General features: G+C 43.8%; 1 protein-coding gene across 1 annotated transcript in view; it reads right to left on the bottom strand.

Moving 5' to 3' along the window:
- Positions 1–17,659, bottom strand: part of LOC123485239 (protocadherin-23-like) — a 26,221-nt gene extending 8,562 nt beyond the window's left edge. The window contains 9 exon segments of the mRNA XM_045216155.1: positions 383–619; positions 2,962–3,193; positions 4,276–4,467; positions 15,898–16,435; positions 16,437–16,669; positions 16,671–16,981; positions 16,984–17,103; positions 17,106–17,195; positions 17,198–17,659. Of these exon segments, the coding sequence (XP_045072090.1) occupies positions 383–619; positions 2,962–3,193; positions 4,276–4,467; positions 15,898–16,435; positions 16,437–16,669; positions 16,671–16,981; positions 16,984–17,103; positions 17,106–17,195; positions 17,198–17,645 (2,401 nt within the window). The 5' untranslated portion in view covers positions 17,646–17,659.

Below are 17,659 nucleotides of genomic sequence, written 5' to 3'. Positions count from 1 at the left end.
TGGCCGTCTCAGTCACCAGATCTCAACCCAATTGAACACTTATGGGAGATTCTGGAGCGGCGCCTGAGACAGTGTTTTCCAACATCAACAAAACACCAAATTATGGAATTTCTTGTAGAAGAATAGTGTCGCATCCTTCCAATAGAGTTCCAGACACTTGTAGAATCTATGCCAAGGCGCATTGAAGCTGTTCTGGCGGCTGGTGGTGGCCCAACGCCCTTTTAAAGGCACTATGTTGGCGTTTCCATTATTTTGGCAGTTACCTGTATATGAAACTATAAGGGCATGCATGTACTCACTTAAATTACTAAAATTAGAAAATAGCAACCCGCACAATAAGAGCCCAATCAACATCTCTAACACCTGTCTATCCACTACTCACTGGCAGGGTTGAGGGCCTCCACGATGCCCACCGGGGTGCCAGGCAGGGTGTTCTCGGGCACGGTGAAAGCATAGCGTGACCTCTGAAAGACTGCTGGGGCCTGGGCACTGCGCAGGACGTTCACTGTGACCTCCGCGGGTCGGGCCGACGTCACGCCCTCACCGTCCTGGGCGGTAATAGCCAGCTTGACGCTCGCAGTGCCAAGGTGGGTCAGTGTGGAGGTCAGGTAGACCACACCTGTAGAGGCAAAAGGATGAGAACGGTCAACATGTTGGATTTTTTGTTCAAATAGAGGAAAATCAATAGCTAGAGTTTCATTTGTCATTTTGTTAATTGGAGAAATATAATAATTCAAATCAACATTTCTATTTCTTTATTAATTAAATCAGGGGTATGAACCTATATTAAACATGTTGCCATGGTAGGGAAGGATTATTCACATCATGATTGGGCCTCTCTTAAAGCTGCAATATGTAACTTTTTGGGCGACCCAACCAAATTCACATAGCAATGTGAGTTATAGATCTGTCACTCATTGAAAGCAAGTCTAAGAAGCGGTAGATCTGTTCTTTGTGCCCTATTTGTATGCGTCCCGGTCTTAAGTTTCGATTTTGCGTCTTTTACTTTTGTACACCAGCTTCAAAACAGCTGAAAATACAATATTTTTGGTTATTGAAAATATATTTCACAGCGGTTTGGATTGTACAATGATTCTGTGCACTCTGAGTGCTTGTTTTGTCACACAAACTGAAATTAGGCGAACTAAATGAATTTCAGCAATCAGGAAATGGCGTAGCAATTTCTGCATATTGCACCTTTAAATTGGGCTTCTCTTGAATGGTAGACTTGTGTGTGTGGAGCACAACAGACATAGCACATATGGCCCAGGGGTTGGCTAATTTTGTCACCCGAATTCACCCCCAAATCTCACCGATTTCAGGCGGCATTGTACTGGAAAGCCCCAGTTAATAAAGGGCTCCCACAGGGCCTGCACAGATGGCTGGATCAATAGCAATGGTAACAATTAGCTTAGCATAGCATTAGTTTATTAAATTCAATTAATTGACCCTCAAACTATTTTAACTGACCTTATGAGCCTGCTGTCATAGTAAAATGCAAACAGACAATGTTCTGAAAACTATTGGTTAGAATTATTATAACGATTTTATTACAAATGACATGTGTACGAGTTCACTCGGCTCTGTAAAAATCAGGTTCTTTCTGACGCCATGACACAAACATGTTCAACTGCAATAACTCCCTCTACGTCTTTCAAATGGTCACCGGCTTGTACCATTATAGTAGCACTATGAATGCATTCATTGTCTTAATCATGCAAAGGTATCAAGGGCAGGCCTTTCTAAATCTGCAGCATCCCTGCTGTGAGGTGACAATAGCAATCACGTCCACTACTGGGGGCTTACGCCAAGTAAGCATTTGTTTATCACAATGTGGCTGCTGGCATCTAATGAGTCGTCTTGGTAGGGTGCAAGTGAGACTTCTAGCTGCAGGCTATATGTTATATGTGCATGGTCAATGTGGCTGACCAGCTGCGTGGAGGAATTGAGGTGAAATTAATACAGTAAATGAAGCAAAAAAAGAATCCATTGTAAAAGTCATCCACAAATGTATTTCTTATTTTCTAACAATAGAAGAACAAAAAAAGTGGTGGAGTTTAGAATGTTAGAAGGTTGACAAGTTCCACCTACAAGTAGTGTACAAATTCATCATTTGAATTCATTGACATAAGACTGTGATTGACCTTATAGGTGTAGTACAGGAATCTCAAAAACTGGCAGCCTATGAGCCAGATGCGGCCCGCGAGCCAATTTAATGTGGCGCGTGGTTGTCTTACTAAAAAACCTAGTTCAGTCTAAACTTGAATAACAAACGAGATAGAAATGATAATGGACCTTTTAATAATTGTATCTTTCAGTACTTGTCAGGAACAGTTTGTGTATTATCAGGGAATCACAAACAGTATATTCACTGTGTCCAGTCAGCTAACAATCACCTAAATAAAAGCTAGACAGTCAGGGAGCATCAATATTTTTTCTAAGATAATACAGAGGAGTATGGGATTTTGTGGATTTTGACAGCAAGGCAATACAGTGCTGCCCTCCAGATCATGGCGAAGACCGAATGTGTCCCCAGGGCAAAATGGGTTTAAGACCCCTGTAGTAGATACAGTTCAGTGCAAAACCTGATTAGTAATTGGTAAAACTTCATCACCAACTACCTGTGCTGTGCTTGTGATGTGAAGTCGGGCTGTGTGGCACAATTAGTCCAGTCAGGACACCAAGTGGTTTGGGTGTACAGTGGAGGGCGGGAGGGGATTTGGTAAACACCAGTTGACATCACAGTGCCGCAACAAGCACAAACACCCTTAACCTCCACGATAAAACAACCAAGACCTAGAGTTGTGGTCTATTCAGTTTTCAATTCAGTCAATTCAGGAAGTTCCTGTATTGAAAATTCCCCATTGTTTTCTACGAGGACTTAATTCACTGAATTGAAAAAAATGAATTGACCTCAACCCTGTTTCATTCTTACCCCAGAGATCTCGGTGGTCATCCTACCTGTAGTTTTATCCACTGAGAACAGGGAGGACAGGTCCCCGGGCAGGATCTGGTAGGTGACATGACCGTAGTCCCCAGAGTCCCTGTCGGTTGCGATGACGTTGAGGACCTCTGTGCCGGGCTGGGCGTGGCTGCTGACGCTGGTCACATACTTCTCTGGGTTGAACACCGGCGGGTTGTCGTTCAGGTCCTCCACCTCGATGTGGACGTACGTCTGGGCACTCAAGCCTGCCTGTTGGGCAAAGAGGGAGAGAATAATATTATAGTATAGAGTATTAACAAGCAGTAAGACCGTTCAGGACAGTGACAAGAAACACCAGCAATCTTGTATCATGTTTCAATAACAGCTGAACAATATTCAAAGATATTTACATGTACTGTAATTTAGCATACCCGCTTATCCAGAGTGACTTACAGTGAGTGCATTCAACTTAGTTTAGTAGGGGGAAAACCCCCCAGATATCACAGTTATTGCAAGTAAACCCTTTTTCGAAATAGACACTATCAGCAGAATCAGTGACAGGAAGAAAATCTAAGTGATAAGTGAAACTGTAAATATGACATTATACACAGAGTATACAAAACATTATTTTACATTTACATTTTAGTAATTTAGCAGACGCTCTTATCCAGAGTGATTTACAGGAGCAATTAGGGTTAAGTGCCTTGCACAAGGGCACAGACAGATTTTTCACCTAGTCGGCTCGGGGATTAGAACCAGCGACCTTTCGGTTACTGGCACAAGCTACCTGCCGCCTGTCATGGAACACCTTTCCATGACAGACTGACCAGGTGAATCCAGGTGAAAGCTATGATCCCTTATGGATGTCACTTGTTAAATCCACTTCAATCAGTGTAAATGAAGTGGAGGAGATAGGTTAAAGAAGGATTTTTAAACCTTGAGATAATTGAGACTTGGATTGTGTATGTGTGCCATTCAAAGGGTGAATGGGCAAGAAAAAAGACGTGACTTTGAACGGGGTATGGTAGGTGCCAGACGCACTGGTTTGTGTCAAGAACTGCAACGCTGCTGTTTTTTAAAATGCTCAACAGTTTCCCGTGTGTATCAAGAATGGTCTACCACCCAAAGGACATCCAGCCAACATGACTGGGAAGTGTGGGAAGCATTGGAGTCAACATGGGCCAGCATCCCTGTGGAACGCTTTCAGCACCTTTTAGAGTCCATGCCGGACAAATTGAGGCTGTTCTGAGGGCAAAAGGGGGAAGGTGTTAATGTTTTGCACTCAGTGTATAACTATTAATATAACTACTTCATCATTCTCATAAAATGTGAATGGAAAAATACCAACTCACCTGATCCTCAGCTTTCACTAACAAGTCATAGGTCGCCAGGCCCGAATCCCTGTCGATATCCTGTGAGATGCAGAGCTCTCCAGAGTCTGGGTTAATTTGGAAGACAGGGTGTGTGTCCTGCTTATTAAAGCCGTCAGAGATGGAGTAGCGCACTGTACCGAAATCACTGCCATCCGCATCGGTGGCCACAACCTGCAGAGGGTAAGGAAACATCCTCCATCACATGGGTTGGAAGTCAAAGTTTTTAACATATATCTTGATATATGGCTGTGTAGTTTGAATATTTTAAATATCCATAGGAATGTAACCAATGCTAGCAATTCAGCTTGTGGTCGCAAACTAAAGGGAGTGGGGCGTGACTCGCATAGCTCACACCACAACCATAACCAGACCCCTAACCCAAACCAATTATTAACTCCACGTGTTTGCTGGCCAGGTAAGTCCATTTAGTTTTTCTCATGAAAAATGTAGTTTTCCAAATACAAGACCACCAGTGAAGAATCCAGGGGCCAGTATTTTAGCTGTGGACCCATAAACTCCTACGTGGCCCATGACCTTTATGATAGGGCTCAATCTCAACGCCATGTGTTGGTTGGGGAGAGATACCAGGTTGCCCATCTGGGCTGCTTCCTTTATCTCGTTAAGACATTAGCGACGGGGGAGGGTTCGTGGCAAGGGGCAGAGGAAACACATGCCAAAACGATTGGATAATGATGACTCTAAGGATCATGACCACCAAGGATTACCTCAGCAGAGTCTGCATGTACGTTAGCGGAAACATGATGGGATTGACCATGTGGTTGCCACCAAAATAGTGTTTACACAGACTTGGCTCTGACAGAGGAATTACAGTAATCAGTGGCCATACAAAAAGGTGTGTGTAATACGCTTTCTATGTTTGGCAAAGGTAGTAAGTTGCTTAGGCGGAGGATGAGGGCACCTTTTCCAGGAGCTCTACCTGCAAATCGCTTTGGAGTTTGGGTTTAGCGCTAAAGCCGGGGAGTTGGGTGGATTGGTGCCAAGACCCTAATCACAACATGTTTTGTAAGGTCACATTAGGGAGGTCAGAAGATGGTATCCCAGCTAGTTAGCATCCCATAAGCTAACATCTAGCTGAACGGTGGAGACAGCAACACTTTCTATTGTCTTTTATTTGGAGAGGAAAGCATAATTCAGGAATAGTACAAAGAGTTTTAGCAACATGTTATACATTACATTTTTTTTGATAGTGTTACTACTAGGACAATATCTGACAATACCACCAGGGGCTTTGACAATGACGTGTCTACTTGGCAGGTCCGCCGAAATCTGACGTTATTTCCCCATAAACCTTGTAGTATTAATCCCCACTTTACAGATACCCTTTCCTTTACAAGTATGCACATCTCATTATCTGGACATTAGCTCGTTAATGATATAACCCAGGTTTAAGGCAGGGGTGTTTGGTGCACCTTGACCGAATCATCGTAGAGGTTATTGCATCATCTCTGTGGATGTGGCGTCATCTATTATAAACACACACACACACACACACACACGCTGCATGTGGGCTGACAAATGTCATATTTCTGATTGAAGCATTAAAAAAACATTGTTGGTACGTAACACTTTCTTCTCCCATAACTATTGGTGGTACTAGGTACAGTAAGCTGGTGGGAGACAGTGAGACAAGACTATAAATAGCCATCCTTATCCCAGGGGCAAAGAGTAAGAGCTGAAGACCTGGATCAAAGCAAAGACTACGTGAGATATCACTTTTAATGACTTGCACAATGTCTGCAGCAAATATCTGGCAGCAAAGACCTACAGTGCAAAAGTATTCATCCCCCTTGGCGTTTTTCCTATTTTGTTGCATTACAACCTTTAATTTAAAATGATTTTTATTTGGATTTCATGTAATGGACATACACAAAATAGTCCAAATTGGTTGAAATAATAAATAACGGAAAAGTGATGCATGCATATGTATTAACCCCCTTTGCTATGAAGCCCCTAAATGAGGTCTGGAGCAACCAATTACCTTCAGAAGTCCACCTGTGTGCAATCTAAGTGTCACATGATCTCAGTATATATATATATATACACACACACACACACAGTGAGGGAAAAAAGTATTTGATCGCCTGCTGATTTTGTATGTTTGCCCACTGACAAAGACATGATCAGTCTATAATTTTAATGGTAGGTTTATTTGAACAGTGAGAGACAGAATAACAACAAAATAATTATATAAAATGTTATAAATTGATTTGCATTTTAATGAGGGAAATAAGTATTTGACCCCTCTGCAAAACATGACTTAGTACTTGGTGGCAAAACCCTTGTTGGCAATCACAGAGGTCAAACGTTTCTTGTAGTTGGCCACCAGGTTTGCACACATCTCAGGAGGGATTTTGTCCCACTCCTCTTTGCAGATCTTCTCTAAGTCAATAAAGTTGAGGCTGACGTTTGGCAACTCGAACCTTCAGCTCCCTCCACAGATTTTCTATGGGATTAAGGTCTGGAGACTGGCTAGGCCACTCCAGGACCTTCATGTGCTTCTTCTTGAGCCACTCCTTTGTTGCCTTGGTCGTGTGTTTTGGGTCATTGTCATGCTGGAATACCCATCAACGACCCATTTTCAACACCCTGGCTGAGGGAAGGAGGTTCTCACCCAAGATTTGACGGTACATGGCCCCGTCCATCGTCCCTTTGATGCGGTGAAGTTGTTCTGTCCCCTTAGCAGAAAAACACCCCCAAAGCATAATGTTTCCACCTCCATGTTTGACGGTGGGGATGGTGTTCTTGGGGTCATAGGCAGCATTCCTCCTCCTCCAAACACGGTGAGTTGAGTTGATGCCAAAGAGCTCGATTTTGGTCTCATCTGACCACAACACTTTCACCCAGTTCTCCTCTGAATCATTCAGATGTTCATTGGCAAACTTCAGACGGGCCTGTATATGTGCTTTCTTGAGCAGGGGGACCTTGCGGGCGCTGCACAATTTCAGGCCTTCATGGCGTAGTGTGTTACCAATTGTTTTCTTGGTGACTATGGTCCCAGCTGCCTTGAGATCATTGACAAGATCCTCCCGTGTAGTTCTGGGCTGATTCCTCACCGTTCTCATGATCATTTCAACTCCAAGAGGTGAGATCTTGCATGGAGCCCCAGGCCGAGGGAGATTGACAGTTATTTTGTGTTTCTTTCATTTGCAAATAATCGCACCAAATGTTGTCACCTTCTCACCAAGCTGCTTGGCGATGGTCTTGTAGCCCATTCCAGCCTTGTGTAGGTCTACAATCTTGTCCCTGACATCCTTGGAGAGCTCTTTGGTCTTGGCCATGGTGGAGAGTTTGGAATCTGTTTGATTGATTGCTTCTGTGGACAGGTGTCTTTTATACAGGTAACAAACTGAGATTAGGAGCACTCCCTTTAAGAGTGTGCTCCTAATCTCAGCTCGTTACCTGTATAAAAGACACCTGGGAGCCAGAAATCTTTCTGATTGAGAGGGGGTCAAATACTTATTTCCCTCATTAAAATGCAAATCAATGTATAACATTTTTGTGTTTTCTGGATTTTTGTGTTGTTATTCTGTCTCTCACTTTTCAAATAAACCTACCACTAAAATTATAGACTGATCATTTCTTTGTCAGTGGGCAAACGTACAAAATCAGCAGGGGATCAAATACTTTTTTCCCCCTCACTGTGTGTATATATAGCGGCACCATGAAGACCAAGGAGCTCTCCAAACAGGTCAGGGACAAAGTTAGATTTAAAAAAATATCAGAAACTTTGAACATCCAACAGCCCACCATTAAATCCATTATTAAAAAATTTAAAGAATATGGCACCACAACAAACCTGCCAAGAGAAGGCCGTCCACCAAAACCCACAGACCAGGCAAGGAGGGCATTAATCAGAGAGGCAACAAAGAGACCAAAGATAACCCTGAAGGAGAAGCAAAGCTCCACGGCGGAGATTGGAGTATCTGTCCATAGGACCACTTTAAGCCGCACACTCCACAGAGCTGGGCTTTACGGAAGAGTGGCCAGAAAAAAAGCCATTGCTTAAAGAAAAAAGCAAACACGTTTGGTGTTTGCCAAAAGGCATGTGGGAGACTCCCCAAACATATGGAAGAAGGTACTCTGGTCAGATGAGACTAAAATGTAACTTTTTGGCCATCAAGGAAAACGCTATGTCTGGCGCAAACCCAACACCTCTCATCACCCCGAGAACACCATCCATTTTTCTGCAGCAGAGGCTGGGAAACTGGTCAGAATTGAAGGAATGATGGATGGCGCTAAATACAGGGAAATTCTTGAGGGAAACCTGTTTCAGTCTTCCAGAGATTTGAGACTGGGACGGAGGTTCACCTTCCAGCAGGACAATGACCCTAAGCATACTGCTAACGCAACACTCGAGTGGTTTAAGGGGAAACATTTAAAATGTCTTGGAATGGCCTAGTCAAAGCCCAGACCTCAATCCAATTGAGAATCTGTGGTATGACTTAAAGATTGCTGTACACCAGCGGAACCCATCCAACTTGAAGGAGCTGGACCAGTTTTTCCTTGAAGAATGTGCAAAAATCCCAGTGGCTAGATGTGCCAAGCTTGGGGCGGCAGGTAGCTTAGTGGGTAAGAGCGTTGTGCCAGTAACCGAAAGGTCGCTGGTTCTAATCCCCGAGCCGACTAGGTGAAAAATCTGTCGATGTGCCCTTGAGCAAGGCACTTAACCCTAATTGCTCCTGTAAGTCGCTCTGGATAAGAGCGTCTGCTAAATAAAAAATTATAATTATAAAAATTATTATAATTATTTATAGAGACATACCCCAAGAGACTTGCAGCTGTAATTGCTGCAAAAGGTGGCTCTACAAAGTATTGACTTTGGGGGGGGGGGTGAATAGTTATGCACGCTCAAGTTCTGTTTATTGTTTCACAAATAGACATGTTGTGTAAATCAAATGATACAAACCCCCAAAAATCCATTTTAATTCCAGGTTGTAAGGCAACAAAATAGGAAAAATGCCAAGGGGGGGATGAATACTTTCGCAAGCCACTGTAGAACTAGTGTGATTCCACATATAGGCTGTAAAATAACAAGTGGAGCCAAGAAGCTAGATAAAAGACTGCCTTTGAACTTGGGGATTCTTTGATGGGAGTTTAAGACAGTTTGTGTTACGCATACACCCAATGCAAACATGGGAGATTGCGGGTACGTTTCGGAATGCATATGACAGATTCATCTCACCGTCCCCGTTTGATGGTGCCCTTCCCTTCCCACCATAAAAGTGATATCATGCCGGGCTTTATGGACTGTGAGATGAGGTGTTAGACACAGGTCAAGGTCTGCATACTGTACCAACAATATTGTAAAAACCAATACATGCCCTCGCTTCCTTGCAGTAATCAGTAGTGTACTATACTAAAAGAAAAACCCTGGAATGAGTAGGTGTGTCCACACTTTTGACTGGTACTGTACGTAAATAAGGTATTTCAGTTTTTTATTTTTAACACATTTGCTAAAATTTCTAAAAAACGTTTTACTTTGTCATTATGGGGTATTGTCTGCAGATTGCGGAGGATGTTTATTTATTCATTTTTAATCAATTTTAGAATATGGCTGTAATGTAACAAAATTTGGAAAAAGTCAAAGGGGTCTGAATACTTTCCGAAGGCACTGTATATACACTGCTCAAAAAAATAAAGGGAACACTAAAATAACACATCCTAGATCTGAATGAATGAAATAATCTTATTAAATACTTTTTTCTTTACATAGTTGAATGTGCTGACAACAAAATCACACAAAAATGATCAATGGAAATCAAATTGATCAACCCATGGAGGTCTGGATTTGAAGTCACCCTCAAAATTAAAGTGGAAAACCACACTACAGGCTGATCCAACTTTGATGTAATGTCTTTAAAACAAGTCAAAATGAGGCTCAGTAGTGTGTGTGGCCTCCACGTGCCTGTATGACCTCCCTACAACGCCTGGGCATGCTCCTGATGAGGTCTGTGGTGCAACGTGGCGTTGGTGGATGGAGCGAGACATGTCCCAGATGTGCTCAATTGGATTCAGGTCTGGGGAACGGGCGGGCCAGTCCATAGCATCAATGCCTTCCTCTTGCAGGAACTGCTGACACACTCCAGCCACATGAGGTCTAGCATTGTCTTGCATTAGGAGGAACCCAGGGCCAACCGCACCAGCATATGGTCTCACAAGGGGTCTGAGGATCTCATCTCGGTACCTAATGGCAGTCAGGCTACCTCTGGCGAGCACATGGAGGGCTGTGCGGCCCCCCAAAGAAATGCCACCCCACACCATGACTGACCCACCGCCAAACCGGTCATGCTGGAGGATGTTGCAGGCAGCAGAACGTTCTCCACGGCGTCTCCAGACGCTGTCACATGTGCTCAGTGTGAACCTGCTTTCATCTGTGAAGAGCACAGGGCACCAGTGGCGAATTTGCCAATCTTGGTGTTCTCTGGCAAATGCAAAACATCCTGCACGGTGTTGGGCTGTAAGCACAACCCCCACCTGTGGACGTCGGGCCCTCATACCACCCTCATGGAGTCTGTTTCTGACCGTTTGAGCAGACACATGCACATTTGTGGCCTGCTGGAGGTCATTTTGCAGGGCTCTGGCAGTGCTCCTCCTGCTCCTCCTTGCACAAAGGCAGAGGTAGCGGTCCTGCTGCTGGGTTGTTGCCCTCCTACGGCCTCCTCCACGTTTCCTGATGTACTGGCCTGTCTCCTGGTAGCGCCTCCATGCTCTGGACACTACGCTGACAGACACAGCAAACCTTCTTGCCACAGCTCGCATTGATGTGCAATCCTGGATGAGCTGCACTACCTGAGCCACTTGTGTGGGTTGTAGACTCAGTCTCATGCTACCACTAGAGTGAAAGCACCGCCAGCATTCAAAAGTGACCAAAACATCATCCAGGATGCATAGGAACTGAGAAGTGATCTGTGGTCACCACCTGCAGAACCACTTCTTTATTGGGGGTGTCTTGCTAATTGCCTATAATTTCCACCTGTTGTCTATTCCATTTGCACAACAGCATGTGAAATTTATTGTCAATCAGTGTTGATTCCTAAGTGGACAGTTTGATTTCACAGAAGTGTGATTGACTTGGAGTTACATTGTGTTGTTTAAGTGTTCCCTTTGTTTTTTTGAGCAGTGTAAATAAAGATGTAGGAGCATAGTGCACCTTGAATCAGGCAAAATGGACTCCTTACTCGTTTCCATAATACCCCTGTTCCTCTGCCCTGTTCCTCTGCCATTTCTTTCCCAATTAGTGTTTTTCTACTTATTGTGCACGGTCATCCCCTCTGACAGCAATTAGTCTTCCGCAATTCGTTTCTTCCGCAATTACGTTTCATGTTAATTTGTTTGACTGTCCTACTCACAAGAATTCTAACGAGAGACGGCTCCATTCAGAAAATAAGTATTGGCTCAGGATCAGCATGCTGAGCAGTGGAGCTTTATAACAGCTGTCTTACTGCTCAATCTATGAATACAATTTGAGTGTGAACTTCTATATCCTCAACCCCATTCCTCAGCAAACCAAGTGCTGTTTGGCTGAAAACAAATTAAGGACAGTGCTTTTAATAGCATCACAAGATTGCTGAAACTGTGAATTTTTTGTCCTTGTTTCATCCACTATTCAAACCTGCTCATTGGCAACTACAAAGACACACTTTGTGATTAACGGTTCATTGTCATGGCCCTCGACTTGTGCCAGGCTACGGAGGTGGTACCAAGCATCAGATCTGTCATATCACATGAACACTGGGCTGGACTGGGTCACTGTGTTGGATCCAGCCTGGACAACACATGGGCCTTCAGGGCAACACTGGTGGCTTTGTGAACACAGAGAAAGCATGCCACTGTCCACGCAGTGTGTGCGCGCGCACACACACACACGAGTTGATAATTAATTTGTCCACAATCTTGTCACGTTAGTTGGGCTGATAGGCCTCTACTTTTGTCACTAGGGCTATACAGTTTAAACAATAATTTAATTTCATAGGAACAAACTTGTGGGAATTCGAAAAAAACGAATGTTTTACAGCTGTGCATAGAGCAATTCCATGGTAACAGAATGATGCTGAGATTCCAATTTTTCACAAAAACCATTGATTGCAAAGAAAAATGTCCACTGAAAAGTTTACAAAAACACATACTTGGAACAGCGCAGACGTAAAGTTTCGTAACATAATTAAGTTACAATCTGTCAGCTTGTGACTAAGCTTTCCAAAAACGCTTAAATGTCTACTCTGAACTAAGATTCAAAGATGTCCGCAGAAAGAATTGTGTCAGTTGTGATACCGTAGTTCAATAACAAACAAAAAAGTGTAAGTGAAGTGGATTTACACAATGATGGTGACTGACATCATGGGTCCCTGATATGTACTATACAGAAATTCCTAATTAAAGATATGTGATGTATTCATAAGGCTGTGGCGGTCATGAAATTCTCTCAGACGGTTATTGTCATGCAAAAGTGGGTCGGTCTCATGGTAATTGACCATTAATTAAAATGTTTAGTATCTCTAGGCCTCCACGCATACAAGCCACTGATGTGTGCCTTTGGAACATCTACATTTTAGAAAAGTATAATAAATCAATTTAATATACACCATCACAATAAACCCATGATTTATTTTAGTCAGGTCTAAAGACACAGGACATGAAGATGTATGTCAGAAGAATAGAATGAGGCCTACTGTATTTTATCTGGCTATGCTCCACGCCAAAGGCTGTAGGCTTGTTCATGTAGCTGACAAGATAAGCTTATAAGTCCCGTGCCATTTTTTATATTAGGCCTATGATTTTATAGTAAGAAGACTAATTGAACTTGAAAAAAATAAATATATAATTTATATTTTTCCCCATTCCGGAGCGAGTGAGCATATGAAGTGACTATGTTGAGTGTAAAAATGATCATTTGAAACAGGTCCTATATGCAAGATTTAAGAGTTATTTGGCAGCTATAGTTGTGAAGGATACAAACCTTAGTATGTCTTAGAAATCAAAACATATGGGCTGCATGATGCGACTATAGGCTATTGATTATCTGTTCCTTGCCTCAGGCTGCACAGCTGTTCTCTCATGAAGTAATCATATTTTCACTCATTAGACTATTGTCAATTTCATCTTTACTAATACTGTATGTTCAATTTGTTTCGATTTTGAATGGCCCATTATCAAATGGGCAGGAACAGTGGCAGGGGGAAAGAAAGATGTCATCCGTATGCACTCGAATAGAGAATGGAAGCCACATGCTTTCCCGCCAGTACATTTTTCAATAAGGCCGATTAGGCTACTTCGGTTTTATAGTGGAGCATGTGCTTAATGTGAGCAGTTGAGAAATAAATGTATGAACACTTATTTCACTCCACGCGTCGACCACTGTTTGAGGAGCATCCTCTCACCAACAGGTGATATTCTGCATGCCATGGGCTCTCCAACCCTGTTCCTGCAGCTACCCAGTGCTTAATTTGGGAAACCACGTGAAATCTGTTCAGGAAGCATTCGGGAAGTATTCAAACCCCTTGACTTTTTCCATATTTCGTTACATTACAGCCTTATTCTAAAATTGATTAAATTGTTTTTTTCCCCCTCATCAATCTAGACAATACCCCATAATGACAAAGCGAAAACAGAAATAAAAAAATTAAAAAATAATTTAAAAAAAATAAGGAAATTACATTTACATAAGTATTCAGACCCTTTACTCAGTACTTTGTTGAAGCACCTTTGGCAGCGATTACAGCCTCAATTATTCTTGGGTATGACGCTATAAGCTTGGCACATCTGTATTTGGGGAGTTTCTCCCATTCTCTGCAGATCCTCTCAAGCACTGTCAGGTTGGATGAGGAGCGTTGCTGCACAGCTATTCTCAGGTCTCTCCAGAGATGTTCTAATCGGGTTCAAGTCCGTTCTCTGGCTGGGCCACTCGAGAACATTCAGAGACTTGTCCCAAAGCCACTCCTGCATTGTCTTGTCTGTGTGCTTAGGGTCGTTGTCCTATTGGAAAGTGAACCTTTGCCCCAGTGTGAGGTCCTGAGCACTCTGGAGCAGGTTTAAGGATCTCTCTGTACTTTGCTCCGTTCATCTTTCCCTCGATCCTGACTAGTCTCCCAGTCCCTGCCGCTGAAAAGGCCTGATTGGTGGAGTGCTGCAGAGATGGTTGTCTTCTGGAAGGTTCTCCCATCTCCACAGAAGAACTCTGGAGCTCTGTCAGAGTGACCATCGGGTTCTTGGTCACCTCCCTGACCAAGGCCCTTCTCCCCGATTGCTCAGTTTGGCCAGGTGGCTAGCTCTAGGAAGAGACTTGGTGGTTCCAAACTTCTTCCGTTTAAGAATGATGGATTTTGACATTATGGGGTATTGTGTGTAGATTGATGATGATTTTTTTTTGTATTTAATCCATTTTAGAATAAGGCTGTAAAGGAAATGTGGAAAAAGTCAAGGGGTCTGAATACTTTCCAAATGCACTGTATATACACAAAAGTATGTGGACACCCCTTCAAATTAGTGGGTTTGGTTATTTCAGCCACACCTGCTGCTGACAGGTGTATCAGATCGAGCACACAGCAATGCAATCTCCATAGACAAACATTGGCAGTAGAATGGCCTTACTGTAGAACTAAGTGACTTTCAACGTGGCACTGTCATAGGATGCCACTTTTCCAACAAGTCAGTTGGTCAAATTTCTGCCCTGCTAGAGCTGCCCTGGTCAACTGTAAGTGCTGTTATTGTGAAGTGGAAACATCTAGGTGCAACAACGGCTCAGTCGCGAAGTGGTAGGCCACACAAGTTCAGGCCCTACAGTTATAAACTGCCTCTGGAAGCAACGTCAGCACAAGAACTGTTCGTTGGGAGCTTCATGAAATGGGTTTCCATGGCCGAGCAGCCGCACACAAGCCTAAGATCACTATGTGCAATGCCAAGCGTCGGCTGGAGTGATGTAAAGCTCACCGCCATTGGATTCTGTAGCAGTGGAAATGTGTTTTCTGGCGTGATGAATCATGCTTCATCACCTGGCAATCCGATGGACGAATCTGGGTTTGGCGGATGCCAGGAGAACGCTACCTGCCCCAATGCATAGTGCCAACTGTAAAGTTTGGTGGAGGAGGAATAATGGTCTGGTGCCGTTTTTCATGATGCGGACTAGGCCCCTTAGTTCCAGTGAAGGGAAATCTTAACACTACAGCTTACAATGACATTCTAGACGATTCTGCGCTTCCAACTTTGTATGTGGGGTTTTTGTAACAGAATGACAAGACACTAGGCAATATTTCTTACATTTACACAAGGCAAATAATTTCAGCAAAATGTTATATAAAATGTTATTAGTTGGCAACGGCCTTAACTTCAACATAGTGTTTTGATGCATTTCAAATACCTTTTTAGACTTAGATATTTTCTAAGACCCCTTTTCCATCGGTTTGACCAGAAATCAAAGATTTAGCTTATTCCTAATTTTAGGATGGGAAAATGTATATGCCTTAATTTCTGAAAAATATAGACTAATGGTGCTCATGGGTCCTTTTACATGGAAATGGCCCAGAATATTTTTCTTCACATACTCATCAATGCATCACACGCTCCAAACTAAACTAGCCAACATACCTGTAAAAAGCAGTTCCCAATCCGGGTGTGTTCCGGGATGGACACATTATACAGCTGCTGCTGGAACACAGGCTCATTGTCATTGACGTCCTCGACCATAACGGTGACCGTGGCTGTGGAGGACAGGGCTGGCGACCCCCCGTCGACCGCAACCACCAGGAACCGCACCTCAGTCTCCCTCTCACGGTCCAACCTGGCTGCCGTGGTAATGATGCCTGATTCTGGGTCGACGTTGACCAGGTGGTCCTGGTCTGACTGTAGGATGGAGTAGAGGATGGCCGCGTTGACCCCATCGTCCGAGTCTCTGGCCTGCACACGGAGTAGGGAACTTCCCTGGGGTACGTCCTCAGATACAGACACAGTGTAGATGTCCTGGTCAAAAACCGGCCGCCAGTCGTTGGTGTCGGTGACCCTCACCAACAAGGTGCTTTCACTCTTCAATGGGGGGCTACCGAAGTCCGAGGCCACCACTTTTAACTCGTATAGCCCCTCTTTCTCCCTGTCCAGCTCGCCGTCCACGCACAAGGCGTACAGGGAATTCATCAGTCTGTTTCAGGGTGAACTTCCCGTCGCCACCTTCGAGGGTGACCCTGAGCCTCCCGACCTCTCCCAGATCGGGGTCGGAGACTGATATCCTGGCGACGTATTCCCCCATACCTGCCCCTTCCGACACCTTTGCTTCCCCAGTCTCACTCAGAAACATTACGCTGATAATGGGGCTGTTGTCATTGATGTCTATTACCCTCAAGGCTACAAAGGTGCTGCTATACTCCCGGCTGGGCGCCATTATCCCTCGCCCTGATGATCAACTCATAAAATGGCTGCGTCTCAAAGTCTAAGGGTTTGTTAACATGGATGACACCAGAAGTTCCGTTGATGACAAAGAACTCATTCGGGTCACTCTGGCGTCGGTTGATCTCGTAGGTGACGAGCCCATTGTCGCCGAGGTCCAGATCTGTGGCGTAGACCTGACACACAGGTGACATTACCGGAGCATCCTCCCACACTGAAGCTTGGTATTCAGTCTGATTGAACACAGGTGGGTTGTCATTTTCATCTGAGACATGGATATAAACCTGAAGCCTCCCGTTTTAGGCGGGATACCCCCATCAAATGCCTCAATGGTCAGGGAATAACGGTCTCTTGTTTCTCTGTCCAATTTGTCAGTGAGGATGAGGTCCAGGTTGAATAGATTTCCACCCCCTCACGATATTTCACCTTAAAAATGTCTCCCATCTCACTTTCAGTGATGCGGTAACCCCGAGTTCCAAACTCACCCTCATCCTGGTCTTTAGCCCCTCAAATTCAAAGCGAGTTCCTGGAGGACTTAATTCTGACACATTCAACTCCACCTTTTCAGTGGAGAATACAGGAGAATGGTCATTCACATCTTTAACCAATATTTTTACCTTAATCACCTCACCTGTGAGAGTGGCTGCCACAAATTCATACTTGTCTCTGCTCTCCCTGTCCAGCACCACAGCTGTTGAAATTATTCCAGTGTCTGCATCTATTTCCAAGTCTTTAAAAACATAAGAATCTCTATTTTCAGATATGAAAAATCCACTGCTTGGAGTCTGTAACCCCGCTCTTATATCCCCAACAATAGTCCTTGCAGGTAGTCCCTCTTCAATTGAGAGACTGAGGTTGTACACCTGTTGAGCAAATGAACGCTCCAACAAAAGACATACAGCAAATAGTTGAAATAAAGTCGCGGCATTTCGACGGCTAATTCTTCCCCTCGTCATTTTAAATTCCGAAG

This window comes from Coregonus clupeaformis, unplaced genomic scaffold, assembly GCF_020615455.1.
Source record: "Coregonus clupeaformis isolate EN_2021a unplaced genomic scaffold, ASM2061545v1 scaf0623, whole genome shotgun sequence".
NCBI lineage: Eukaryota > Metazoa > Chordata > Actinopteri > Salmoniformes > Salmonidae > Coregonus > Coregonus clupeaformis.
Note: the sequence above shows the minus strand (reverse complement) of the source record. Positions and strands in the feature narration are given on the sequence as shown.